The sequence below is a fragment of the Pan paniscus genome, chromosome 22, assembly GCF_029289425.2.
Source record: "Pan paniscus chromosome 22, NHGRI_mPanPan1-v2.0_pri, whole genome shotgun sequence".
In the NCBI taxonomy this organism is placed as follows: domain Eukaryota; kingdom Metazoa; phylum Chordata; class Mammalia; order Primates; family Hominidae; genus Pan; species Pan paniscus.
This window is the reverse complement of record NC_073271.2, coordinates 34,674,846-34,700,966: the sequence shown is the minus strand read 5'-3', so window position 1 is coordinate 34,700,966 and position 26,121 is coordinate 34,674,846. Positions and strand designations below refer to the sequence as shown.

General features: G+C 43.7%; 1 protein-coding gene across 3 annotated transcripts in view; it reads left to right on the top strand.

Annotated features, from left to right (window-relative positions):
* Window positions 1-26,121, top strand: part of ERG (ETS transcription factor ERG) — a 279,429-nt gene that overhangs the window by 67,281 nt on the left and 186,027 nt on the right. For all 3 annotated transcript variants that reach the window (XM_063601408.1, XM_063601407.1, XM_034947822.2), the window contains exons 2-3: window positions 9,188-9,289; window positions 18,534-18,619. In XM_063601408.1, the coding sequence (XP_063457478.1) occupies window positions 18,581-18,619 (39 nt within the window). In that variant the 5' untranslated portion in view covers window positions 9,188-9,289; window positions 18,534-18,580. The remainder of the gene's footprint in view (window positions 1-9,187; window positions 9,290-18,533; window positions 18,620-26,121) is intronic.

Here is a 26,121-nt window from a genome sequence, read left to right as displayed (position 1 = left end):
TGGAAATGGAAAAGCTGGTTTCATTGCTCCTGGTGGCTCAGTACCCATCACTGAAATCCCAAAGTGTTTTTGGCAAAGCCGATGGGTATAGAACTATTTTCATGATGAGTTCAAGGTTCTTTGAAATTCCCCACCCTTAAAGAGCACAAGGAAACCTTTTCCTGTTGGTATTCTCTAATTTTTTTTTTTTTTTGTCAACAATGTGATATACAGAATTGAGAATCTGAAATATTTTTTCTTCTTTTTTCTTTCTGCTTTTAATGCTGCTTGATTTTTCTTAGGAAAGGTTCTCACCTCTCTCTGCCTCTCTATACTATATCTGCCTCCTACAAGTATCAAAGTGATGCTGAAAGAATAAATTTTATCTAAAAAATGATAACTTGTAATAAAGTCTCTTATATGTAATCTCTCTTTAATATGACTTGTTATTTTTGTTCTATTATAGATTATTTTGTACTTGGGAGTTTTGCTTTATCTAAAATATTGAGATACTAATATGATATTGGCTAATTGCCAATTGGGTATTTTATATATAACCTCAGAAGTAATTATGTATTTTTTTTCTGTCCAGTATTGTTCATTTGAAAATATAAAACAGATCTCATTGCAAAGATGGTTGTCTATGCATTTGCTTCTTTAAGATTTGACCTTGTAATTATATCGAGACAAAATTCATTTTGAAGGTCAGATTTGCCTCTAAAACAGACTTCAAGATTGTGTTCTCAAAGATATATTGTGTTTGATGAACTTTCTTAGAAATACATAATGCTTGTTTAATCTGTGGCTTGCTTTTCAGTTGTCTGCTCTTGTAAAATGACTAAATATTTGTTTTTCCAGTTGAGCTTAAGGAAAAAGTCCCTGGTAAATGTGTTTTCTTGAACAGAAGGCTCAGTGTAAAGCAGGAGAGAAGTCATATTTATAGTTGCTTTTACTTTCTTGATGTCATCCGCCTTTCAAATGCTGTCTGTTTTCCTTCAGATCTCTCATTTTTACGGGGGGGCCCCAGGTAGACCCTGGTTCCCACACTGAGGGACATGGCGCTGTTTTGCTGCTGTGTGTTTTGTTCTGGTGGAAGCTGGCAGCCACCTCAACTCTGAGATCAGCTCAAATGCTTTACATGCAAAACGGCAAGGCTGAGAAAGAACTGAAAGTTTCCTTGGGTCCAAGAACGTCTTGGGCTTTACAAACTGGTGCCCACAGGCACATTAATACCTGTGTTTATTTTGCTATCTCCTGACACACACATAAAAAATGGGGAGACGCACTGGGGAGAAAGGTTGATTGAATGTCATGAATGGAAGAAAGATTGACCCTCCAAAGCAACATGAAATGAAACCAAACCACAATAACAACCAAATGAAATTAGACTGACAAGAAGTATGTGGTCATGGCCAATACATGGCTCAGACATGATTCATGGAGACCCTTGAAATTTTCTTCCAGCAAAACTGCACTTTAAAGGTTTAAATGTTCAACATTTCTCTATGACTTAGAGTAAAAGGGGACCCTTTAGGAAATTGTATAAGAGTCTAAGGATTGCCTTACTGAGTTCTAAAGTATAGCAGAGTTAGTGGTGCAGCAGTTTACATAGGAAAAGCACACACACACACACACACACACACACACACACACAGAGTGAAGGGAGATGACAATAAGCAGCCCACATTTTGGGCTATTAACCAGGTTTAGGAAGCAAAATTGCTCAAGTGGGAGTAACTGAAGAGCACTCAAGCCTGCCACTTTTCCAGATTTGGAACTCCGCCTCCCTGGTTTCTCCTCTCATCACAGGGTCTCAGCGCCTAGGAGAGCAGCTGGCTATGCTGGCTTCACAGCTTTCCTCTGAACACTCTTTTCTTATCAACAGTTCCAGGCTTCTTGGTCTCTCTTTGGCTTCTGGAGCCCATGTGTGCTAGAGCTGGCTCCTCCCAACTCGCTAGAGCCGGCAATGATGTGTTAGAGCACATCTTTTCCCAACTCTGCATTCAGGGACTCCCCTGGGTTCCTTGCAGTTGCCCATGATGGAAATATTGACTCCATAGAAATGACCAAGTGCTTCAAATCAGGAGTTTTCCTGTGAGAGCCTGTTGTTAGCCATCTGGCAGCACACCCCTTCTGAGAGAGTGGGGTCCCACCTTCCTGCCAGAACTGACCCCACCATTGTGCTGTGAAACATGGCATTTCCTCTACCTGTTCCCCAGACAGTAACGTCCTTAAGTGCCCTGGCTCTAGAATCTCTATCTCCTCTACTCCACTGGCTCCCTTTATCCTGTCTATAAACATACCTGCTTTTCTCATCCTTCAAACACACTGAGCAAATAAGATAAACCTTCTTTTCATTGGTTTGTAAATGCCTTGAGGGCAGGGCTGAGTCTTGCGCACTAGTGCATCCCTAGCTACTAGTAATTTCTGAAGCACAGTAAGTGCCCAGCAAATGTTGGGTGGGTGAAGCCAGTTAGTGCTTTTCGTTTTTGTTTTCATTGTTTTTTGGTTTTGTTTGTTTGTTGGTTGGTTTGTTTTGAGGAGTCTCACTCTGTCCCCCAGGCTGGAGTGCAGTGGTGCAGTCTCAGCTTGCTGCAACCTCTGCCTCCTGGATTCAAGTGATTCTCTTGCCTCAGCCTTCTGAGTAGCTGGGATTGCAGGTGTCCACCACCATGCCCGGCTAATTTTTGTATTTTTAGTAGAGATGAGGTTTCACCATGTTGGCCAGGCTGGTCTTGAACTCCTGACTTAAAGTGCTGGGATTACATGCATGAGCCACTGCACCCTGTGGCATTAGTGCTTTTCTTTGAACTGCCACTCCCTCCCTAACTTTGTTGCTCAACTCCTTCCATGAGTAGCCTACATTGCCCTTTGCATATCCTCCCTGTTTTTAACTACTGAGCCATTTGGCTTCATGCTGTCAGGCTCCTACAACATTTTTAGAGGACAGCAAGAGGTTTTAAGTTGCCAAATCCAGGACCTGTTCTCAATGCATATGGTTGGTTGAATGACTTTCTCCTGGACATTAATCTCTCTGCAGTTGCGACACTGAACTTTCCATCTTACTGAATGTCCTTCCTTGGCTTCCATGACTTAGATCTTTCCTAGTTTCCTCCTTACGCTCTGACTGCTCCTCCTTGTGTTCTTGGCTGTTTTCCTTTTCCTTCTCAGTCTGAAAATATTTCAGACACTGCCTTCAATCCTCTTCTGCCTCCCTAACTCCCACTTAGACCCTTTTGCTCCTTTCACCCCTGGACTTTCCAATAAAGAAAAAAGAGGAAGGATTGCAGAATTTCTGTTTTTAAAAAGCTCTCCAGCTGATTGTCATGCTCAACCAGGCTACACTCTGGCATTGAGGATCAAGCAAGGCAATGGGGGAGTTGGCATTTGTGATTTTTTTCTTTACAACTCTGTCTCTCTCACTAGGCTCTGAACTCATTGGCAAAGCCCAACCCTAGTTAGTGTTTAGCTCAGTGCTTGGCACATGGAGGGAACTCAGTGCGTATGGATGGATGGATAGATGGATGGATGAATACATGGATGGATGGGTGGATGGATGGATGAATACATGGATGATGGATGGATGAATACATGGATGGATAGATGAATGAATACATGAATACATGGATGGATGGATGGATGAACAATTGTATGAATGAATGGATTTGAAGGGCAGGTTGAACTTAGATTATGGAAGAAGACAACATTATCAGTGAAATCATCCCTTAATTATAGAGACAAATCATTCAACATTTCTGAGTTCATACTCTGTGCCTTGTGGGGACATACAGGTGAAAGACTCTTTCCCTGCAGCATGCTTCCTTGGAGAACACTTCCCTTCTTTCCTCTCCTCATCTATTTCCTCCACCTTTCCTGCTCTCCTCCCCATTCCCACTTATTGAAATGCTAAGTGCCCATCAACTGCTCTGTTGCTGCATCTTTGGTACCTCTCTTGTGACCCTCACCACATTATGCCTCCACTCAGTAATTTAATTTAAAGTATAACCTCTCATCATACCCTTTGTTTATTGAGGGGAGGTTCCATGCCACCTCCAGTACCTGGACACTCAACATGTGGATAGACTGAGATAGGCCACTTATCATGGTAATAGTTATTTACTAATTCTTAGATACAGTGTTGTAAGTATGGAGATCTATGAGCTGAGCTAATTTCCAGCAGATCATTTTATTTTAAAATTAGAACTGAAGAGCATACTCAGCGTGTCTGCGTGACTATGGATACAGATGGTAAAAGAGCTGAAAGCGACTTTTTTGAACATGGCTACTAGAGTGTATGGGATACTTTTGCTGCCAGTAATAACAATAACAACAAAAATGACCCCAATTCAAAATGGTTTAGTTAACAAGGAAAATGCATTTGATGTGCCTAGCTGCCCTGCCATGAGATGCCTTCAGAGTTGGTTTATACTCTTCCCTACCATAGATAGAAACACAAGGACTTCCCTCCTTTCCCCCAGATATCCACAGCATATTGGTTTTGTCCTCAGGTGACCTCTTCTCATGGTCCTGGGATGGCTCTCACAGTTCCAAGTGCCACACAGACAGGACTACTACTCTATGGCCTTTCTTCATCAGCCAACACTTTTCCTAGAAGTCCTCTAGCTCGCTTCCCCGAGTGTTAGACTGACCAGAATTATATCATGTGCCCTTCCCTAAACCAATCAGTGGTGAGAAGAGATGGTGCCCAGTGATAGGATTTATACTGGTGTTGGGGCTGGTCATCCTCCGTGGGTCATGTGGGGGCAGGCAGAACACCCAAGCAAAATTATGTTTCCTTCCATAAGGGAGGAAGGGCAGCCAGTTGCGTCTGCTGCCATTGCCACCTGTGTGTGGCTATACATGGAAAAAGCAGGCTTCTCTGTGGCTGTGTTCACCATAACTGTGGGGATGGACGGCTGCTGCTGCTCTGTCCTTGGCATTGCTGGTGGGAGTGGAGCCTTCTCCCCAGGCTGCTGTCACGCACGTGGGGTCCAGGCTACTTCTTGGAGTGAAGGCACCTTTTCTGGAGTTTTCTTTCTTCACAGTAGCCAGTTCCACCTATGGAATATTCACTGCTGCTTACACGTGGTGGCCAGGGAGATCTGTGCGTAGAGAGTGGTTCTCTTGTCTAGTGTTTTGGGGAACAAGGTGGTCATTCATTCCTGAATTTAACAATGCCTTTGCTGGGCATGGTAGCTCACCCCTCTAATCCAAGCACTTTGGGAGGCTGAGAGAGGAGGATTGCTTGAGGCCAGGAGTTCGAGATCGGCCTGGACAAAATAGTGAGATCTCATGTCTCCAAAAATTTTTTTTAAAAATTAGCCAGGCATGGTGGTGCATGACTCTTTTTCCTATAGTCTGAGCTAGTTGGGTGGCTGAGGTGGGAGGATCACTTGAGCCAGGGAGGGTCCAGGCTGCAGTGAGCTATTGGCACCACTGCACACCAGCCTGGATGACAGAGAGAATCCTGTATCAAAACAAAGACAAAAACAGAAAGCAATGCTTTGCATCTGTCCATCTGGACCATCAGCAACCCCTTCTCATTGAACTTGCACCACCTCTCTGGAGTCAGAGCCTCTTACTCACAGTTTTCAGATGAGCAAACTGAGGCTGAGGGAGGTTTTGTTGGCTGCTAGTGGGTCAGCACAAACATGGGGCCCCAAGCTCAAGGTTCTTTCTGCCTCACCATGGCTGCTTTGACACCTTAAGCTTACCCTTCAGGTACTCAGATGTGTTCAGCTTTGGCCATTTCCAGTCCAGATTTCCTGATGATCCGGTGCCTTCTTCTAACTCCCCATACAGAACACAGAACCTGACCGAATACTGAATCCCAGGGGTGATGTGGTTTGTCCCACTGGCCAGGGGCAGGGCTTGGGGGGTGGTGGTGGTGGTGGAGGGGTGTCTCTTCAGGTCATGTGACTCCTTGACCTTGGCTTTCTGCCGTTGCTGGACCAGGGGTGATTGAGCTGGGTTGAGCAGTTTGCACTCTTACCAAAGTTCTCAAACGACTGTATTTTTGAGTTCTTGAGTCTGGTTTACATAATTTTCTGACTTTTTTGCTTTGATGAGGCCAGCTCACGCGGCTGGTAGTGTGCCTTTCTCTGGCAAAGCTTCTCTTCGTGGACTTCGTGACATCTTTTTGGATCCTTTGTGGCTTCTCAGCTGTGTTACACATAATTTACGTTGTCAGGTAAATGCTCTCAGGCTAAATGAAATATTAATAATGCCATAATGCTAATTTAAAAATACCCATTGCACATATTTAAGAGAATCCTCTCTGGGCTTGACTCTGGGCTTCAAATCAGGCCCAACAATGTCTCAACCATAAATCAAATTATCCTTTCAGCCAGTAGAGGTTTTGGCATAAAAACCTACTATAGAATAGCATAGTATAGGGAATCTTAGTTCACGCTTTTAAAACTTTTATTCCCTTTGCAGAAATTGGAAACCAAATACTCCTTTAACCACTTATCCATGCAAAACAGTTAACCAAGCAATAGTCAATATTGGCTTTTGGATTTGGGGAACATGTTTATTAACTCAAGATTTGCACAGCTTTGGCCGGGCGCCGTGGCTCACGCCTGTAATCCCAGCACTTTGGGAGGCCGAGGTGGGTGGATCATGAGGTCAGGAGATTGAGACCGTCCTGGCTAACACGATGAAACCCCGTCTCTACTAAAATACAAAAATTAGCCGGGCGTGGTGGTGGGCGCCTGTAATCCCAGCTACTCAGGAGGCTGAGGCAGGAGAATGGTGTGAACCTGGGAGGCGGAGGTTGCAGTGAGCCAAGATCATGCCACTGCACTCCAGCCTGGGCGACAGAGTGAGACTCTGTCTCAAAAAAAAAAAAAAAAGATTTGCACAGCTTTGCAAAGCATGATCTACTGCACTGTCCCCCTCCCCCATCCCCTTGAACATCAGGCCGCCGAGCAGGGAAGGCCAGCTCCTTGGGCCCATGTATGACTGGATGGGAAAAGAATACATTACTGTGAAATAAATGCTTTAAAAGCATGTTTAGGATTATAAAATGATTATTCCTTAGTTTTCTCCCCTGATTGTAAAGATGAATATTTTTGGTTTAGAAAATTTGGAAAATACACAAAACTATAAAGAAGGAAATAGGAGTTCAACTTTTCAGATGCGATGTATAAGTGAGAGGATGCAGTATGTGTCTTTCTGTGCCTGGCTTATTTCATTTAGCATAAAGTTCTCCAGGTTTGTTCATGTTGTCACAAATGACAGGATTTCTCTTCTAAATGCTGAATAGTGTTCCATTGTGTATGTGCACCACTTTTCTTTATGGGCGTTTATGTTGATGGACACTTAGGTTGATGCCATACCTTGTCTGTTGTGAATAATGCTGTAATGAATGTGGGAGGGCTGGTACCTCTTTGACATACCGATTTCATTTTCCATTTTCTTTGGATCTATCTCCAGAGTGGGATTGCCAGCAATCATGTAGTATTTTGATTTGGAATACATACCAAATTGAGTTGTAGTACATTTGTAAAACGTATAGTATTTTGTTTTGTAATTGATCTCTGTGTTTTTGAGGAACCTCCATCCTGTTTTCCATAATGACTGTACTGATCTACGTTCCCACCAACGGTGGGCAAGAGTTCCCTTTTTCCACATCCCCACCAACGCTTGTCTTTTTGATAATGGCCATTCTAACAGGTGTGAGATGACACTCATCATGATTTCGATTTGCATTTCCTTGATGATTAGTGATGTCGAGCGTAGGGGAACTGGGGAGATGTTGGTCAAAGGACACAAAATTTCAGTTAGACAGGAGGAGTAATTTCAAGAGATCTGTGACTTGAACTTGAATAGACCTATGATCTATTGACTGTAGTTAATAACAATGCATTATATTCTTGAAAATCACTAAGAGTAGATTTCAAGTGTTCGCACCACAAAAAAATAAGTATGTGAGGTAATGCAGATGTTAATTAGCTTACTTTAGCCATTCCAACATGTATATATATATATATTTCAAAACATAATGTTGTACACGGTAAATATATATTACTTTTATTAGTTGGTTTAAAACATAAATAATTTTAAAAATATTTAAAAAAGAGGAAAATAAGAACTCCTATTTCACACTGGAAAGCCAAAGATCATGACTATTAACCATTTTGATAACTTTTCTCAGGTCATCCTCTTTCCTTTCCTGCCTTCCCTCTTTTATTTCATCCACTTATTTTTTTTTCTTTGTGCAATATTGGGATGATATTATGTACGTGGTTTAGTACCCTGATTTTTTTCCCCCAGTAATGTGTTTTATTTTCTGTATCACAACAAATGCTTTTCTGTGACATCTGGGCAATTTGCCTCTATGCACAGGTTTTGAAGACTTCAGGTGGAGTTGGCTGGGGGCTTCCTAAGTAGAGTGGGAATGTCAACTGGCCTGTGGAACCATTTAGAAATAATTCTGCCCATTACAAATATTGATTTGATGCAGTGCTTAAGATGTTTTCTAATTTTAAAATATTTTCAAGGGAAACAGATGCCATTTACAATTTCTCATGTTGTAAGGATTCTACTAAATATATTATTTGGGGATTGAATATTTTACTTGGAAAGTTGTGTAAGAAATTCCTGTATCTAAAAAAAAAGAAGAGAGAGAGGGACTGGATTTTGGAGCCGTGCTACAGGCATATTGTAAGAAAGATTTTTTTCTTTCTATCTTTTTAGCTAGTTAGTGTTCTAAGATTTTAAAAAATACAGATCCTCCTAGCATTTACAAAGTAAAAGGGTTGTTTCTTTTCTGGGACTATGACAATTGCTTAATTACAGTTCTCAGGATGTTTTCTAAATTCTAAATCCCACTGCCCTGTTCTGAGCAGCAGAAAGTGCTAACAGAATGATCTGGGGAAGCCATTATTACCAAAGCTGGGGGCTGTAAGGAAAAGAAAACATTTTCAAAATATTTTCTGTGCAAAAGTGTCTGTGTGCTTCAGCATGCCAGTTAGGCTTGGCCTTGCTTTCACTCCCGATTTTTGCTTCATAATGCTGGGCTTCCCTCAGAGGAGAGGAATGTTGTCCCCTCTTTTTTTAAGGGGAAGGATTTAAGTTCTTTCCCCTTTTAGGATATTTTAAAATAATGTTTAAGAAATAGGTTTTGTCGGTACATGTACAGTTGATCCCTGGTATTAATATTTGAAAACAAAATAAGGTTTAATATTCTTCAACTTATATTCAGGTTATTCCAGGATCTTTGGAGACCCGAGGAAAGCCGTGTTGACCAAAAGCAAGACAAATGACTCACAGAGAAAAAAGATGGCAGAACCAAGGGCAACTAAAGGTAAAACGAACAGAACCCAAATAATCTTATGCTGCCTAGTCAGGACCCCTTTTAAAAAATGTGGATATGTAAATATTTTGTATCTTTACTATTTGATTTTCATGGTTCCAAACCTCCACAGACCATTTCTGGATTCTTTGCTGTACTTGGATGAATTATGTTGGTTCTACATGACACCCTTGACTTCCCTGAGATAAGATGCCCCATTGCCCAGCACTGCCTGTTCCTGGCCCTACAGTGTGGAGATTTTAGAATTACTGCCTTCTCAGTTCTGTAGTCTTCACAGCCCCTCTTTTCTCCATCACTGTCTACTGTCTTCTCCCTTTTCCAGAGGAACCAGAGGCTAGGTGTCTACAGACTGGTGCTTTTACGATATTTCCATTTTTCTATGATACTACTACATTTGGCTTACAGTCATTTTGTGGTTATTTCACCTGAATGCAATTGAAACCTTCTTTCAAGGGGCACACCCAGGCAGTGAATCTTTGTATTCACAAAACATGCCAAAAAATAAAAATAAAACCCAGTTGGAGAAGGAGAGGGTCAGCTCCCTCTCTCTAAGGCATGCCCATGAGGCCGGCTGGAATGCTAGGGCTCCCTTGGAGAAGCACCGCAGGGATCAAGGTTATGGGGGTGCTCACATGACACTCATGCAGGCCGCAGAATGTAAGAGTCCCTCCTTTGCCAGAATGAAGCCAGGGTCGATGAGTGGAAGGAATAGCAGTCCATGGAGCCTGAGACATGCCTTGACCAGGGTCAGAGTTCAGTGAGAAATGGTGCGATTAAAATGGATGTGGCTCTTGAGGCCATGCCCCGACTGTGAGGCCTCTAATCTGCATTAGTTAAGTGACTTTCGTAAGTCCCTCCATAGAGGTGATTTCCTTTCCCGGTGCTGTTGTAACAAACTGCCATGAACTGGGTAGCTTAAAACAACAGAAATTCATCATCTCACCATTCCGGAGGCTGGATGTCCGAGATCAAGGTGTCAGCCCAAGTGGTTCCCTCTGAGGGCTTTGAGGGAAATCTGTTCCAGGCCTCTTTTGTCTTTTCCCTGTGTCTTCACACCATCGTCCTTCTATACAGGTCTGTCTTTAAATCTTGTCCCTTTTTTTGTAAGTGGATCAGTCATGTTGGGTTAGGTCACTAATGACCTCACTTTAATTTGATTGCCTCTGTAAAGGCCCTACCTCTCTATCATCACATCCCGAGGGACCGGGGGTTAGTACTGCAATGCATGAACTGGGGGAGAGAATTGATACAATTCAACCCATAGCTATAAGTATTTTTATTCATTTGGAAAGATGAGCCATTTCCTACTGAAGAAGTCCAGTTTCTTATTTTTAGATAAATGTAGAGATGCATTCAGTTTCTCATGCTGTCTTCCGTCTCCCGCTGGTATTCCCTGCTTAGCTTTGGAGTGTAGGAGCCAGGACTGGACTGGGTTAAGGTGACTGGGGCACAGGATTTTGGGCGGTGCTCCCCTTTAGGTACTGATCCTGCACTTGCATGAGCCTGAGAGGGAGAGCCTCCTTAAATCATGGGCCCTACGTTTCTCCCTGCCTCCTTCTTCCTGCCCCATAAGGGAGGCCTCTGCCCCAGTCAGGGGCCTGGTGTGCTTGGCAGGAATCAGGCCTGTGCAGTTCTTATGGCAGGGTTTGCTGGTGAAAGACTGATTTGCCTAATATCTGCTCATCCAGGACAAGTGCACCCAGCGACCAATGCTTTCAAGGAATGGATTCATTCCTATGAATACTAAATTGCTTAGAGCCATTTTGCCTACAGTGTTTTCACTTAATGACTAGTTATCTTAAAACTAAAAAATACATTTCTAAATTAAGGATGTTTTTAGTCCATTGACAAAGGGCTCTTATGAAAATTAGCAATTTATTTATTGAGAATTATTTTTCCTAAAAAGTTGCAACATTTTAATTAGCCAGCCATGGTAGCACATGCCTGTAATCCCAGCTACTCAGGAGGCTGAGGCAGGAGAATCAGTGGAACCCTGGAGGTGGAGGTTGCAGTGAGCCAAGATTGCACCACTGCGCTCCAGCCTGGGCGACAGAGCAAGACTCCGTCTCAAAAAAAAAAAAAAAGTTGCAACATTTTATACAGTATCAAAATCGTCCATTTGAAATATTTTTACTTTCTTAATTATAATGATTACCACTTGTTTAGTGTTGATTATGTGCCTAGCATTGAGAGAGTTTTCTTTCTGAGGCATAATTTAGTTTAATCCTCACAAAAGCCTGATGGTGTAGACAGAGGAGATAATCAAACAATGGTTCAACTTGCATACTGACCAGTTAGAATAGATACAGGCCAACTCTTGCACTGACACCTTTGTGAATTGCTGAACATCGTTTGGAGGTTTTACACATTTTTTATTTATGTTTCCCAACACCAAATACATCGTGTCTTCGCCAGTACCAACCAATCATTCAACACTGATACCAACCGGGTGTCCAACAGTTCAATTCAGTTCTGACACTGACTACCGGAAGTTAGCACACGGGTTTAAGGGCTGAGCTCCCCAACACCGTCCTCACTTCAGATGCCAGTTACAAGTATTGGGTCCCCAGGTTACCTACACTCTGTCCGACATGGCTACAACATTGGGGGTTCCCACAACCCCCCTTTTAGGTGCAACAACTTGCTAGAACTCAGGAAAACGCTATGCTCTTATGATTACAGTTTATTATTAAGCATATGAATGAACAGCCAGATGAAGAGGTGCACAGGGCAAGGTCTGGAAGGATTCCACGTACAGGAGCCTCTGCCCTTTTTTTTTTTTTTTTTTTTTTTGTGAGATGGAGTCTTGCTCTGTTGCCCAGGCTGGAGTGCAGTGGCACGATCTCAGCTCACTGCAACCTCCGCCTCCCAGGTTCACGCCATTCTCCTGCCTCAGCCTCCCGAGCAGCTGGGACTACAGGCGTCCGCCACCACGCCTGGCTAATTTTTTGTATTTTTAGTAGAGACGGGGTTTCACCGTGTTAGCCAGGATGGTCTCGATCTCCTGACCTCGTGATCCACCCTCCTTGGCCTCCCAAAGTGCTGGGATTACAGGCGTGAGCCACTGCGCCTGGCCGCCTCTGTCCCTTTAGCATTGGGGTACACCACACTCTTCATACCGATATGCTCACCAGCCCAGAAGCTGTCCTAACCCCGTCAGGGTATTTTATGGAGATTTTGTTACATAGGCAGGATTGATTAAATCACTGGCCGATGGGGATCAACTCAATTTCTAGCTCCTCTCCTCTCCTGAGAGGTTGGGAAATGGGGCTGAAAGTTCTGAGCATCTAATCAAGACTCACTCTTTCTTGCAGTTAGCCCCCATCCTGAAGCTATCTAGGGACTCACCAACCCGCTGCCTTCTTAGAACAAAAGATGCTCCCATCACTTGGGAAATTCCCAGAGTTTTAGGAGCTCCATGCCAGAAACGAGAGACAAGGGCAAATGGAGTTCTTATTATACTACAGTAATATTATCCTCATTGTGCAAATGTGTAACTAAGGCTCTTGGAGGATAAAGTGATCATTTATAGGTTTCCAAGGAGTAAGTGGCAGATCTGATTTCCATCCCTCATCTGGCTCTGCACTGTGCTCATATCGAGCACTGCCCCTAGCCCAGGGTCCTGCCTATGCCTTCTAGGCCCCACTCCTGCCCTCCCCAGCTGAACCCATCCCCATTCCAGGACATGCCCCAGGTGCTGGGGCACCCAGAGTGCCTTTCCAAACTTGACTGAGCATCTTTTGGGCTGCACCAGCCTGTTTCCTGGAGTTCATCTTCTTGGGAAGATCTTGTGTGTGTTTCCCTGGGTCTGAAGGATGAGCAGGGAGCATTGCTGAATGGAGTGTGGCCATGTGGATCGGGATGTCCACGTGACTATATGCGTCTTCTAACCCACAGAACAGAATTGGGTTTGAGAAGAGAGGAGGGGTAGAGTCGAGGGGTCTCAAACTTCCATCTATTTTCTTGTACCAGCCCTGCAAATATTTAGGCCTTCTCTTAACCATTTTGCAATACTGCCTCCATAATTACAAAATGCTTATTTTCCCTTCTACCTTGGGAACCAGTCCATCTTTTTTATGTGGTTAGAGCTTACATAATTCATATCAAGTTTGTTTCTATTTAGTAAGACATTGGCATTTTGAAAACAAAAACAAAGAAGTGACACAAGTAGAATTCTATTAATGTTAAGGCCTTTTTCGTTTCTTTAAGATACCCAATAATAAAATATAGCTGGGTCATGAAACACAAAATCATATAGAAGTATATACCTTAGCAAATGAGTTTATTGCAAGAAACAAGTATTAAAGAAATGATTTTCAATCAACATAGAGTGAAGTTCTGCAAGGGTTCAAAGGCAGGTAAAATAGAAAATAAAAAGGTTCCTACAGTGACATGAAACTATCACCAACTACTAAAAATCTTTAGTATGGTTTTAGTTTGTTTGGTTACCAACTACTACATATTTGAGAAATGACCATTAGGAACACAAAAGTAAATTAGAAGTACTCTTTTAAAAATCCATAAAATACTTCTGAAACGGTAAAAAAGAACAGGCACTCAAATGGCTGCAAAAAGAGTCAGAGAGGGCCAGGTGCGGTGGCTCACGCCTGTAATCCCAGCACTTTGGGAGGCCGAGGTGGGCGGATCACGAGGTCAGGAGATCGAGACCATCTGGCCAACACGGTGAAACCCCGTCTCTACTAAAAATACAAAAAATTAGCCGGGCATGGTGGCTCAAACCTGTAATCCCAGTGCTTTGGGAGGCCGAGGCGGGTGGATCAAGAGGTCAGGAGATCGAGACCATCTTGGCTAACACGATGAAACCCTGTCTTTACTAAAAATACAAAAAATTAGCCGGGTGCGGTGGCTCATGCCTGTAATCCCAGCACTTTGGGGCTGAGGGGGGCGGATCACGAGGTCAGGAGATCGATACCATCCTGGCTAACATGGTGAAATCCCGTCTCTACTAAAAATACAAAAAATTAGCCAGGCGTGGTGGTGGGCGGCTGTAGTCCCAGCTACTCGGGAGGCTGAGGCAGGAGAATGGTGTGAACCCGGGAGGCAGAGGTTGCAGTGAGCCGAGATCGTACCACTGCACTCCAGCCTGGGCAACAGAGAGAGACTCCGTCTCAAAAAAAAAAAAAAAAAAGAGTCAGAGATCCGTGTGGGTTGAGGAGGCAGGGGAGGGTGGTTGAGCTTTTATTCTCCTGGTCTTTAGGTCCGTTGGGTTTTCGCTGAGCTGGTGTGGAGGATGGCAGTGCCATCACGCTGCGTGCTGAGTGAATCCCTTTGGTGTGTGATCACTCTGGTGGTGGCGGTGTGAGAAGCTCATACGCCCTTGGTCTCTAATGTGGCAGAGCTGGGAGAAACTTAGGTTCCCTGCTTCATGCCTTTCACCCTCTTTCCTCCAGTCCTCATGCTTCTTGTTCATCAAGGCTTCTTGGTGGCACCCCCTTGTCTCTGCATGAATCAGCTCTCTCTTTCCTCTAGGTATATCCACATGCCTCACTGGGTACCTCCACTAACTGCCTGCTCTCAGGACTGACTGCTTCATATCTGTATGAAACAGATCTGTTTCCCATCTCGATCCCTCAAGGATCAGGACTGTGTTGCATCTGGAATCTCTATCTATTCCCTTCCCTGTCATTTTATACTTGATGCATCCTGAGTACTCCAAACTTCCCCATAAGAAACAAGAGACTCAAACACTTGCTCATTTAGTTTATGTCTTGGTTGGTTACAGACCGAGTGGCTGCTGTAACTTCTATGATGTTGCTGCGGTCTTGGATATCCAAGGATGTTGATTTGATTTTTGCAATCCAGGGGAGGCTGGCAGGGCATCATGTGAAGTGAGAATTCAGTTGCTCCTGGGAAGGGCTCTGGGAATCCCATGGAGGCTTCTGGTGGAGGTTTCTTGGTTATCCTTCAGTTTCCAAACCCATTTTGAGGCCAGGATTAGGGTTTGAGATCATGTCTCGTAGGTGAGTGGAAATATTATGTCTCTGTGTTGGGATGAAGTGGCTTCCTTTGAAATGCCCTGTTTGAGTCTCCTTTTATCACTGGCTAGAAAAATTTTAACGAAGATCTCGGTAATCTGATTGTACATTGCAAAGTGTATGTCAGTAATCTATTGTCACAAAAATGCTGTGTAACAAATTCCCCAAATTTCAGTGGCTTCAAGCAGTAAGCACTTATTCAGCCATGAGCCTGTGGGTTGGCCATTCTGGTTGGACTTGGCTAGCGGCTGGTCTGGTTGCCTCCCTCCCATGTCTGGGGTTTTGGTTGTCTATGGGATGATCAAACGTAGTCTTGGTGGGGTGATTGGGGTGGGTGACTCTGCCTCAGGTACCTCTCATCCTCCCGCATGCATCTGGCCATGTTCCCATGCTGGTGGAAAGTTACAGAAAAGCAAAGGGGAACACGTCCTACCTCCTGAGGCTTCAGCTAGGATCTGACATACTTGTCTTTCTGCTACCGCCTGTTGGCTGAAGCAGATCATATAGGCAGCCCAAAAATAAGGGTTGGGAAGTAATTCTAACTCTTTAATGGGAAGAATCACAAAGTTATGTGGCAAAAAGCATGGATACAGGAGGAGTTGAGTGTTGGAACCATCTTTGTACTTATCCATAGTGACAGTGAAACAAGCTATTTACCGTCTATCTTCTCTATGCCTCTAGAGCACTTACAGGGTGTTTCAATGACCTGTGTGTGTAATAAACTACCCCAAATCCTAGCAGCTTAGTACAACAACCCATTTATTATTGGTCATGATTCTGTGGGCTGACTGGACTCAGCTGGAAGCTGCCTCCCTGATGTCGGCAGGGGCCGTGGTCATCTGAGAGTCAGTTCTCTGGACTGTCCAGGACAGCTCCCTCCTGGGCCTGGCATTGGTGCTGGCTGCCCCACTGGGCACTCGGTCCTCTGCCATGTGCTGTGCTGCTGAGGGTATGGGGGCTTGGTTTCAGGAGGCAGGAAGGGGAAGCTCCCACTTCTATAAAGGCCTGAGCCTGGGACTCCTGAAACCTTCCCTCTGCTGTGTTCTCCAGGTCAGAGGCAGCCACAGGTCAGCCTGGGTTTGAGGGGAGGGGGACGAGCTTCAGCCCCTGGTGTGAGCGGCAGCATGTGTGTGCAGGCAGGGAGGAACTGTGCGGAGTGAACTAGTCCAGAGAGAATGTCCAGACATACGGAAATAGCCATGTGCTCCCCAGAGCAGGGTTGTGCAGTGGGAGGCCCTCCCTTTGTGAGGATGGCTTGCAGACGCTCCCCTTCCGGGCTGAATGACCCCAGGAGCAGAGTGGTGTTTTCCTGTGGCACCTGCTGCTCTTAGGATAAGGGGAGTTGAGGATTCCTATGCTCCCAGAAACCTTCAGCCAGGCCCCATCCTCTCCCAGCCTCTTCTCCCATGAGAGCACCAGGAGCCTGGTCACCTTCATCTGCTTCCCGGTTCAATTTCAGGACTGCACTTCACTCCCTCTGTACTTTCAGTAACTCTCATCCCCCAGAGGGACTTACTTTAGGCCTGGGGGTGGGGGTGGGGGGAAGTACATATTTTCCAAGACCTAGAAATTTGGTTATAGAAAAAAAATGCCTAAGGTTCCCAGCATGTCATCTTCTTGGCGAGCCAAGCTCTGCCAATCTTGGGAGGCCTCCAGGGAGACTGAAGACAGACGTGGAGCATGCAGATCTGGAGGTAGACGCTCTCCATGAGAGGCGATTGGGTTGGAATGGGTGTGCCTGTACCGTGAGAGGTCAGAAAGGACGGATGTGAATGTGGGGAGGACTCCTGTGAATGCTTTCACTTGTCACTACAGTAATGCGCTCAGTAGCAAATTTGAAAGACAGACTTCGAAAATGTCTCTAGTTCTGTAATCGTATTGTTTATTTTTATTTTGCATTTGTTACTGCAAAGAGCCATCGTAAAGAAGAAAACAAACAAAAAACTACAGGTAATAAAAAGCAAGTGATGGCTTCTAAAAATGTAAACTGAAAAAGGCATTTTTAGTGCCAAAAAACAACCGATGGCTTGGCTGAGATCTGCAGAGCACCAGAGACTGGCTGGGGACCAGTTACTGGAGGCTGGAGCCTGGAAGGAGGGGCCCCATGACGGGAGAGGTCCCCCTAGAATCCAGCCGCAGTCAGAACCATAACCAAGCGCCCAGGGAGGCTGGGCGGCAGGTGTCGGTGGTGGGAAGGTGAGGGGAAGAGATACCCCTCTCCTCTCACCCCTGCTCTCCAGATGGGGCCACGTCAACCAACCCTGACAGGTGGCCAGGAGGCAAGGCACCCTGCTGAGCCCATCTGTATAGGTCAGCCCTGGGGCCTGTGACAGCAAAGGGAGGTTGGAGACTGGCTTGGTGGAAGGGGAGGGGCACAGACAGTGGTCAGAACATGCTGCTTTATAATTCGAATACAGGAATATATTGGATGAAGTATTTATTTCTGGAAAATTCCTGGATTATAGGCATCTTTAAATTTAATTTATTTAAGGCGTGTTTTAAAATGTCCCTTCAAAATATGGGTTGATACCTGCTAATTAAGTCAAACCAAATTTTTTGGGGACTCTGGAGTCAGATAGGCTAATCTGATTTGCAGTTTGGTTCTGTCGCTTATTAACCAGGTGATCCTGGACAAATCAGTAACCTTTATGAGTCTTGACGTCCACAGCTGGACAATGGGAATGACAGCTCTCGGAGTCGTGGTTGGAATGAAATGAGAAAATGTGTGTGGAGCCCTTAGCGCTCAAGGAACTGGCACTGAAGTACTCAATGAACGGTAGCTGTGCTGTTTACTAAGAGCTTAATAACGAAGCTGAAAAGGATGTGCAGATCGCATGAATTTTGGTGGGATTTCAAAGTCCTGTTTTCTCAGTATGATAGAGAAGTATGCCCTGTTTTAGTCTCACGTCTTCCTTTAATGGATCCCTCATTAGATGCTGCCCACGTGGAAGGATGTGTGGATGCCGCATGTGATGTGGGTTAGCTTGAGCTAGATTCTTCTGGCCTGTCGGACTAGGGTTCTCTTGGGCTCATTGTAAGTGATTTTCCCAATGGAAGGAAAGTGAGTTATCTAGTCACCTCATGGACCACACATACCTAGAGGATGCCTTTAGGCAAACATGTTTAATGCAAAGCTATGATTCTTTTGCCATTGGTGAATTGTGTCCTGTCCTGCTAGAACATAAAACACAGAAATGCAGTTGTTTATTATTATGCATGTTGTTCCTTTTGTCTTCTAGCCGTCAGGTTCTGAACAGCTGGTAGATGGGCTGGCTTACTGAAGGACATGATTCAGACTGTCCCGGACCCAGCAGCTCATATCAAGGTAAGTCCCATCTTGGCTGGGAAGCCAGCTCTGCCTTCCTCTGTGCCTAGATTTTCATGGATAGCAGCCCACATATCAGTTAATTAGGGGCCAGTCAACACAGCCCAGGAGCTAAGAAAATGGTTTTTACTTTTTTAAATGGTTGAAAAATGAAAAGAAGCGTATTTCATAACACATGTAAATTGCATGAAATTTACATTTCAGTGTCCATAAAGAAAGCTTTATTGGAACACAGCCCCATGCATTCATTTCTATATCATCTGTGGCTGCCTTCACTCCATAATGGCACAGTTGAGTAGGCTCGACAAAGACCATATGGCCTGCCAGCTGAAAATATTTACTGTCTGGACCTTTTCAGAAAAAATTTTGCTGAGTTAATATATGAAATCACATCCAAATTCTTCTAACTCCTGTTATAATTCCATCTCCTTTATACTTGCCTGGGGTTAGCGAGGAGGAGACAAGTGGGTGAATGATTGGATTTCCGATGTTGGAACGTTGTTTTATCTGGGCTCGCCGACACTCAGCGCTCCATCACCTCACACCTGCCCTGGCTGCTTTCTGACCTGCACTTCCTGAGGCTCTGGAGGTGAGAGGGTGAGGAAGTGAGACTTGTGCCAAGGGAGGTCCCTGAGAGGACTCTGGCCATTTATTTTGACACTACACATACATGTGGGTAATAGCTGCAGGGAGGAAATGAGATGGTAGTTTTCATATACTTGACAAAAATAAAGACTGCAGAAAAAATTGGGGCTTAAGCTACCTTATCCAAACAGGCTGTCTACACCTGTGCTGGTTAGTTCAACTATATCTATGCTGGCCAAAGTAATTGACTGCATGGCCAGTTCTTCACTTTCCCCATACTAATTCATTTTCCCTAAGTGGTGTGGTTGGTTTTACTAATGTATATTCCTTGCCTAAAACATTAATTGAAAATGGGAAGGGCTTATAATTGAAAGGAAAGTTTGTGATATTGAAAAATGTACCTTTTTGAATAAAATATAAAAAGCCTTTCAAAATCCCACACATACAATTACACATGGATGTACACACATTTTAAAACAATACATTTGGTGAGGCATTCTGGACCATGTGCAGCTCACATGCACACACATTTACTTTCTTTGAAAATGGAATTGGAAGTAATAAGAGTTTCAATGCATTCCTTGAGCTTTGTGGGTGCTCCTTCACTTTCAGAGATTGCGGTAACTCTAGGGATGTCGAGGATTCTAAATTTTGCCCAAGGCCATAGAGGAACAGATGCTTATGGGGACACTATAATTTGATTTCTGTGTGATGTTTTGTTGGGCTATGATGGTTGTGTTTATCAAAAAATGTGCAAGTAGGAAATCTCTTGTGGATGTGATAAGGTTTCTTCGGAAGTGCTGGGAACATATTTGATCAGTGTGTCTGTGCTACACACGTAAAGTGGGAGAAAGACTTTCTTTAATTTTTAGTGTCTGCTGACCACGAAGCTGCATGATGCAAAGAAAAGCTCATAGGGAAGTTGAGACAATAAATATCTTCTATAGTTCAGAATGTGAGGGACGGCAACTGAAATTCATTTTATTAGCATTCCACACCACCCCTCCAGGCAACCAGAAGGAAATGATGAAGTCAGCAAGAAAGTATTACAGATTTTAAAAAGCGAATTCATAAAGATGAAACAATCCCATACAAATCTGAAAACACCATCTTTGAAAATGTGTGTTGGTAGAAACGTTCTGTATTTGATTTCAGGAATGAACTATGTTTTCGGCACTGATTTATCTTATTATCTGAAGGGGTGACCTTCCCCTCCACAACTGTGGGTATTTCTAGTCAGGTGGGACGAGAGACTGAGAAAAGAAATAAGACACAGAGACAAAGTATAGAGAAACAACAGTGGGCTCAGGGGACCGGCGCTCAGCATACCAAGGACCTGCACCGGCACCGGCCTCTGAGTTCCCTCAGTTTTTATTGATTATTATTTTCATTATTTTAGCAAAAAGGAATGTAGTAGGAGAGCAGGGTGATAATAAGGAGAAGGTCAGCAAAAAACATGTGAGCAAAAGAATCTACGTCATAATTAAGTTCAAGGGAAGGTACTATGCCTGGATGTGCACATAGGCCAGATGTTTGTTTCTCTCCACCCAGACATCTCAGCGGAGTAAAGAATAACAAAGCAGCATTGCTGTAAACATGACTCACCTCCCACCATAGGGCGGTTTTTCTCTCATCTCAGAATTGAACAAATGTACAATCGGGTTTTATACTGAGACATTCAGTTCCCAGGGGCAGGCAGGAGACAGTGGCCTTCCTCTATCTCAACTGCAAGAGGCTTTCCTCTTTTATGAATCCACCTCAGCACAGACCCTTTACGGGTGTCGGGCTGGGGGACAGTCAGGTCTTTCTCATCCCATGAGGCTATATTTCAGACTGTCACATGGGGAGAAACCTTGGACAATACCCCGCTTTCAAGGGCAGAGGTCCCTGCGGCTTTCCGCAGTGCATTGTGCCCCTGGTTTATTGAGACTAGAGAATGGCGATGACTTTTACCAAGTATACTGCTTGTAAACATGTTGTTAACAAGGCACGTCCTGCACAGCCCTAGATCCCTTACACATTGATTTTATACAACACATGTTTTTGTGAGCTCCAGGTTGGGTCAAAGTGGCTGGGGCAAAGTGGTTGGGGCAAAGCTACAAATTAACAACATCTCAGCAAAGCAATTGTTTAAAGTACAGGTCTTTTTCAAAATGGAGTCTCTTATGTCTTTCCTTTCTACATAGACACAGTAACAGTCAGATCTCTCTTTTCCCTACAATTATCATCATGTTGGTTGATCGTATTGGTTAATGTCAATATGTAATATCATCATCATATTGGTTGATGTCAATATATGAAATATAATTTTGAGAAATCATAACTCTGAGAGTTTTTAAAAAATAAATTTCAACTCACATGGCTTCTGTGTGTTTGGAGAGATGAACTGGCAATAAGAAGTGTGGTTGCTAATAGCCGATGTTGGCTGCGAGGTAGAATTGTGTTAAAGATATTTATTTCCTTTATAAACCTATCAAAATCCCACCAATTAGAATTCGAATAATTATTTTTGTAATTCTTTTTTTTGCATATGAAATTGGGGTTCTTGACAACAAAGTTGGGAGGATAATTTTCTTCCACTGATTCATTAAAATGCCTGATATGGGAGTTTTTGAAGTAAAATTTCATGTGCGAGAAGTTTCTTCTGGCTTTGGGCTGAGGAATGCTGCTATGATTTCTGGGAAGGAAGTTCTTTTTTTTGTTTTGTTTTGATGGAGTCTCGCTTTGTCGCCCAGGCTGGAGTGCAGTGGCGCGATCTTGGCTCGCTGCAACCTCTGCCTCCTGGGTTCACGCCATTCTCCTGCCTCAGCCTCCTGAGTAGCTGGGACTACAGGCACCTGCCACCACGCCTGGCTAATTTTTTGCATTTTTTTTTTTTTTTTTTTTTTTTAGTAGAGACGGGGTTTCACCGTGTTAGCCAGGATGGTCTCAATCTCCTGACCTCGTGATCCACCTGCCTTGGCCTCCCAAAGTGCTGGGATTACAGGCGTGAGCCACCGCACCTGGCCTGAAGGAAGTTCTTATAAATGGCACATGAATGGTTCCTTTTGATGTATTAACATATATAGTGGAAGATTTTGTTTTTGGTTCATTGCTACTAAAATGTTTTTCTTATCTGAGAAGGACTTGAGTTTTCCACAGAAGTGGCTTAACACTGCAGGTGTGATTCCCGTGAAGACTCTGTGTCATCACAGTCCTGTCCGTAGGCCGTCCTGGAGGAGAGGAACATTCCTTTCATCTTAGAGAAATTCACTCTGCAAAATTTATGATGACTCTTTTCTGCCAGAACAAATGGCTTTTACCCTTTTATATGTTTAAGGAGCTGGAAACAATAAAAAAAGGAGGGGTGGTTGAAAACTATGGAATATAAAATATTCTTGATTTAAATAGTGCAAGAATTGTGGCAATTCATTTACAAACAAAATGAGCAGGCTGTTTATTTTACCTGCTTCTCTGTTGGTGATAATAATGACTGTCATTAAGCATAATTTGATTTCCCTTTCTTTGCAGGCCGTTCCAAGTACCTTTTTAAAAAATTTTTTATTTATTATTTATTTTTATTTATTTATTTATTTTAAGACATAGTCTTGCTCTGTTGCCCAGGCTGGAGTGCAGTAGTATGATTATGGCTCACTGCAGCCTCTGCCTCCCAGGCTCAAGTGATCTTCCTGCCTCAGCCTCCTGAGTAGCTGGGACTACAGGTGTGCACCGCTACACCCAGCTAATTTTTAATTTTTTTGTAGAGACAAGGTCTCACTATCTTGCCCAGGCTGGTCTCAAACTCTGGGGCTCAAGCAATCCTCCCACCTCAGCCTCCCAAAATGCTGGGATTACAGGCATGACCAAGTACTTTTTTTATTACAGAAATTATGCTAACTACCATATCATGCACATCTACTCTTAGCATGTTAGGTGTGTATGAAGATACAACTCGCTGAAGGGGTGGAGCTGTCACAACCAAAGATGCACCCAGATGATTATCATCAGCCGACAAAAAAAATAGCAAATCCATTTTCTTAGGATCCTATAAATATTTTTGTCATTAATTCTATTTCTGATAAGGCATTTTTAAATTCACGTGATTGCATTTCCTAAAAAGAGTTCTGTCTCTATAATATTTTCATTTACTAACATTTGCTGAAGAGGACTAACTAATTGCCTTTGTTGTTCACCAGCTAATCATATAGAATAATACACATTTTGGAGCCGATGGAATGAGGACTGGACTGAGAGGGGAACCATCTGTATGTTAGTTCTGCTCCGTGGTCGCCAGCTGTGAATCCCAGAGATGCTAGTCATGAAAATTCTCCGAGCTTTGCATTCTTATCGAGTTTCATGTCGTGGATAAGAACACATTCTGGCTCCATTCAAATCCTGCTCTGATGTTTACTAACTTGGTGATTTTGTACAAGTTCCTTAGTTTCTTTGTGCCTTGGTCTCATTTTATATGAAACAGAAGCATCTGTTTTGCAGGGTTCGGGGGAGATTAAACGAGTTAGTACATTTAGACCCCACTGAGTACTAAATAATTGTGAGCTCTCACTGTGATCTATAAAATGAGGGTGGCGTACCCATCTTAAAGATAAAACATCATCCTGTCTCTGATACCTATGGAGCAACATGAGCATGTTTCACAAAACACTGAGTGGAGTGAAAAAGACAGAAAACAGAACGCGCTTTGTAGCACATGCTACTTACATACATAAAAATGTTATATACTCCTCAAGCAACATCACAGGGTTTTCCAGGGTACATACATACCTAACCATATAGATCATGTTGGACTGGGTGCTTGCCTGTGTGGCACATGCTGGCTAGTTGCTTTGAGAAGTGGTTGGGGATAAGGGAAAAAATAATCATATGCAAATAAAACAAGTTAATAACAGTGATGTTTTTATGTGGCACAGTGGGTCCTCCATGCTGGTAGGAGCATGAGTTTGTACAAGCACTTTTGTATTGGCTTGGTGTTACCTAGTAAAGCTGAAGATGTGCCTAGCCTGTGATCCAGCAGTCTCACCCTGGGTCTGTATTCTCTTGTACCTGAGCACCAGGAGGTATGTATGAGCAAAAACAGAACAACCCAAGTGTCCATCTACAGAAAAGTGGATAAATAAACCTATTGTACTCCGCCAATGGAGTACTATACAGCAGTGAAAAATAAACTGCAAGTGTCTATCCATAGCCATGTATCAATGTGGATGGTTCTCACACGTGAGTAGAAAAAAGTCACAGATTACATACAATATGATTCCACAAATAAAGATTAAAAAGAGGCAACATTAAAAAGCATATTATTCAGAGAAACATAATATGTGTTGAAAAGAAAAATAAGGAAAAAAACCCACATAACTCAGCATTGGAATTACCTTGTCAGGGAGGGCAGAGTTTTAGGGGAAAGGCATAAGGGGCTTCTGAGGTCCTGGGGCTGACTGTTGTGGACTAGGGAGTACATGCAAAGGTGTTTGCTTCTTATTCTTTAAATTGCACAAATAGATTATATATCCTGTTTTGTGTGTACTATTTGCAACAAAAATACCAAAAGAAGAGAGAGGAAAAATTAGATGGCTCATAGTGAAGTCAGTCTTGAGAGGAAGGTACTTTCTAGTTGTAAAACTCGTTGTACTTTAGCAAATCATCACATTAGAGATCACTTGGTCTGATGCTGTTCTAGCTGCAAGGAAAGGCGGGAGCTACTGCTGGTCAGGTGACTTCCTTGAAGCTCAGGCTGTGCCTGTTCCAAAGCTGGGCACGGGCCGTTTCCAAGTTGAGTGTGTCCTCCTGCCTTGGCTTTGTGAGTTTTTCCACCACACCCTTTTGCGATGAGGAATGATTTGGAGACTCTTTCTGACTTGGACTCGTTTATTCATTCAACAAACATTTAGCAAACCTTCCACGTACCCCACTGGGGGTGGGGGAGGAGGGAGAGAAGGGATCAAAAAGACACAGCATCTGCCACTCAGGGCACGGGTCACCTGTTCTCAAACACTTCGGGCACTGCGAAGCTGCTAGAGAGGGACAGGGGAGCTGCTGCTGGGGTCTGGGCAGGAACTCAGGGGGGTTGCCTGTAGTCTGCACCTTCACCTGCTCCACTGGCTCACCCATCACCCCTGTGTCCTGCTGACAGCATCTATGTTCAGCAGCCGCTGCTTCTGCCTGTAAACCTCCTGGCAGAGGATCTTCCTGGGATCACACCTTGCTGTCTCTTCCAGGTGAAGCAGGCAGGTGACCTTTGAGGGTGCTTGATGAGGCTAGGGGTTCATAGGTCCACTCACCTGTAGCAGGTGAGTACAGATGCCTGAAGTTGTACCCTCCATTGACACGTCCTCTGTCCTCCAGCTCATGAAGGGTGTCCAGGCTCAATTCAGCTAAGCTAATCACTAGATACTGCTCCGTAAGATTTTGTGTGAGAATCAGGCACCAACAATGGATGACAGGGGAAACAAAGTCACTGTTCAGGTTTCTAGTTGCTGTTCACATGTGGGGAAGGACTAAAAACCCAGCTTACCCAGGATTTGTTTGTAATTAGGATTTTCACCCCTTGGCTTCCTTTTCCCTTAAGCTTTTATACTTTTGCTCATTTTTATGAGTGTGCTGGGGCCAGATGATCTCAGTGTGAAGCTTGGCTCCACCTGTTACTAGCTGCCTCAGTTTCCTCAGCTGTAAAATGGGAATGAAATAGTGCATCTACCCCATAGAATCACGAGGAATAAATTAGCTAATGAGTTTAGAGCATTCAAAGCGGTGCCTGGCACTCAGTGAGACTTATTATCACATCACATTACATATCGTCAATATAATAATATGCACACCACGTTAATTATATAACATTAATATTTTTAAACAATATAGCATATTATTAATCTATAATGTTGTATACTAGCATACTGGTGCATATAGCAGTGGAAGGGGAGATACTG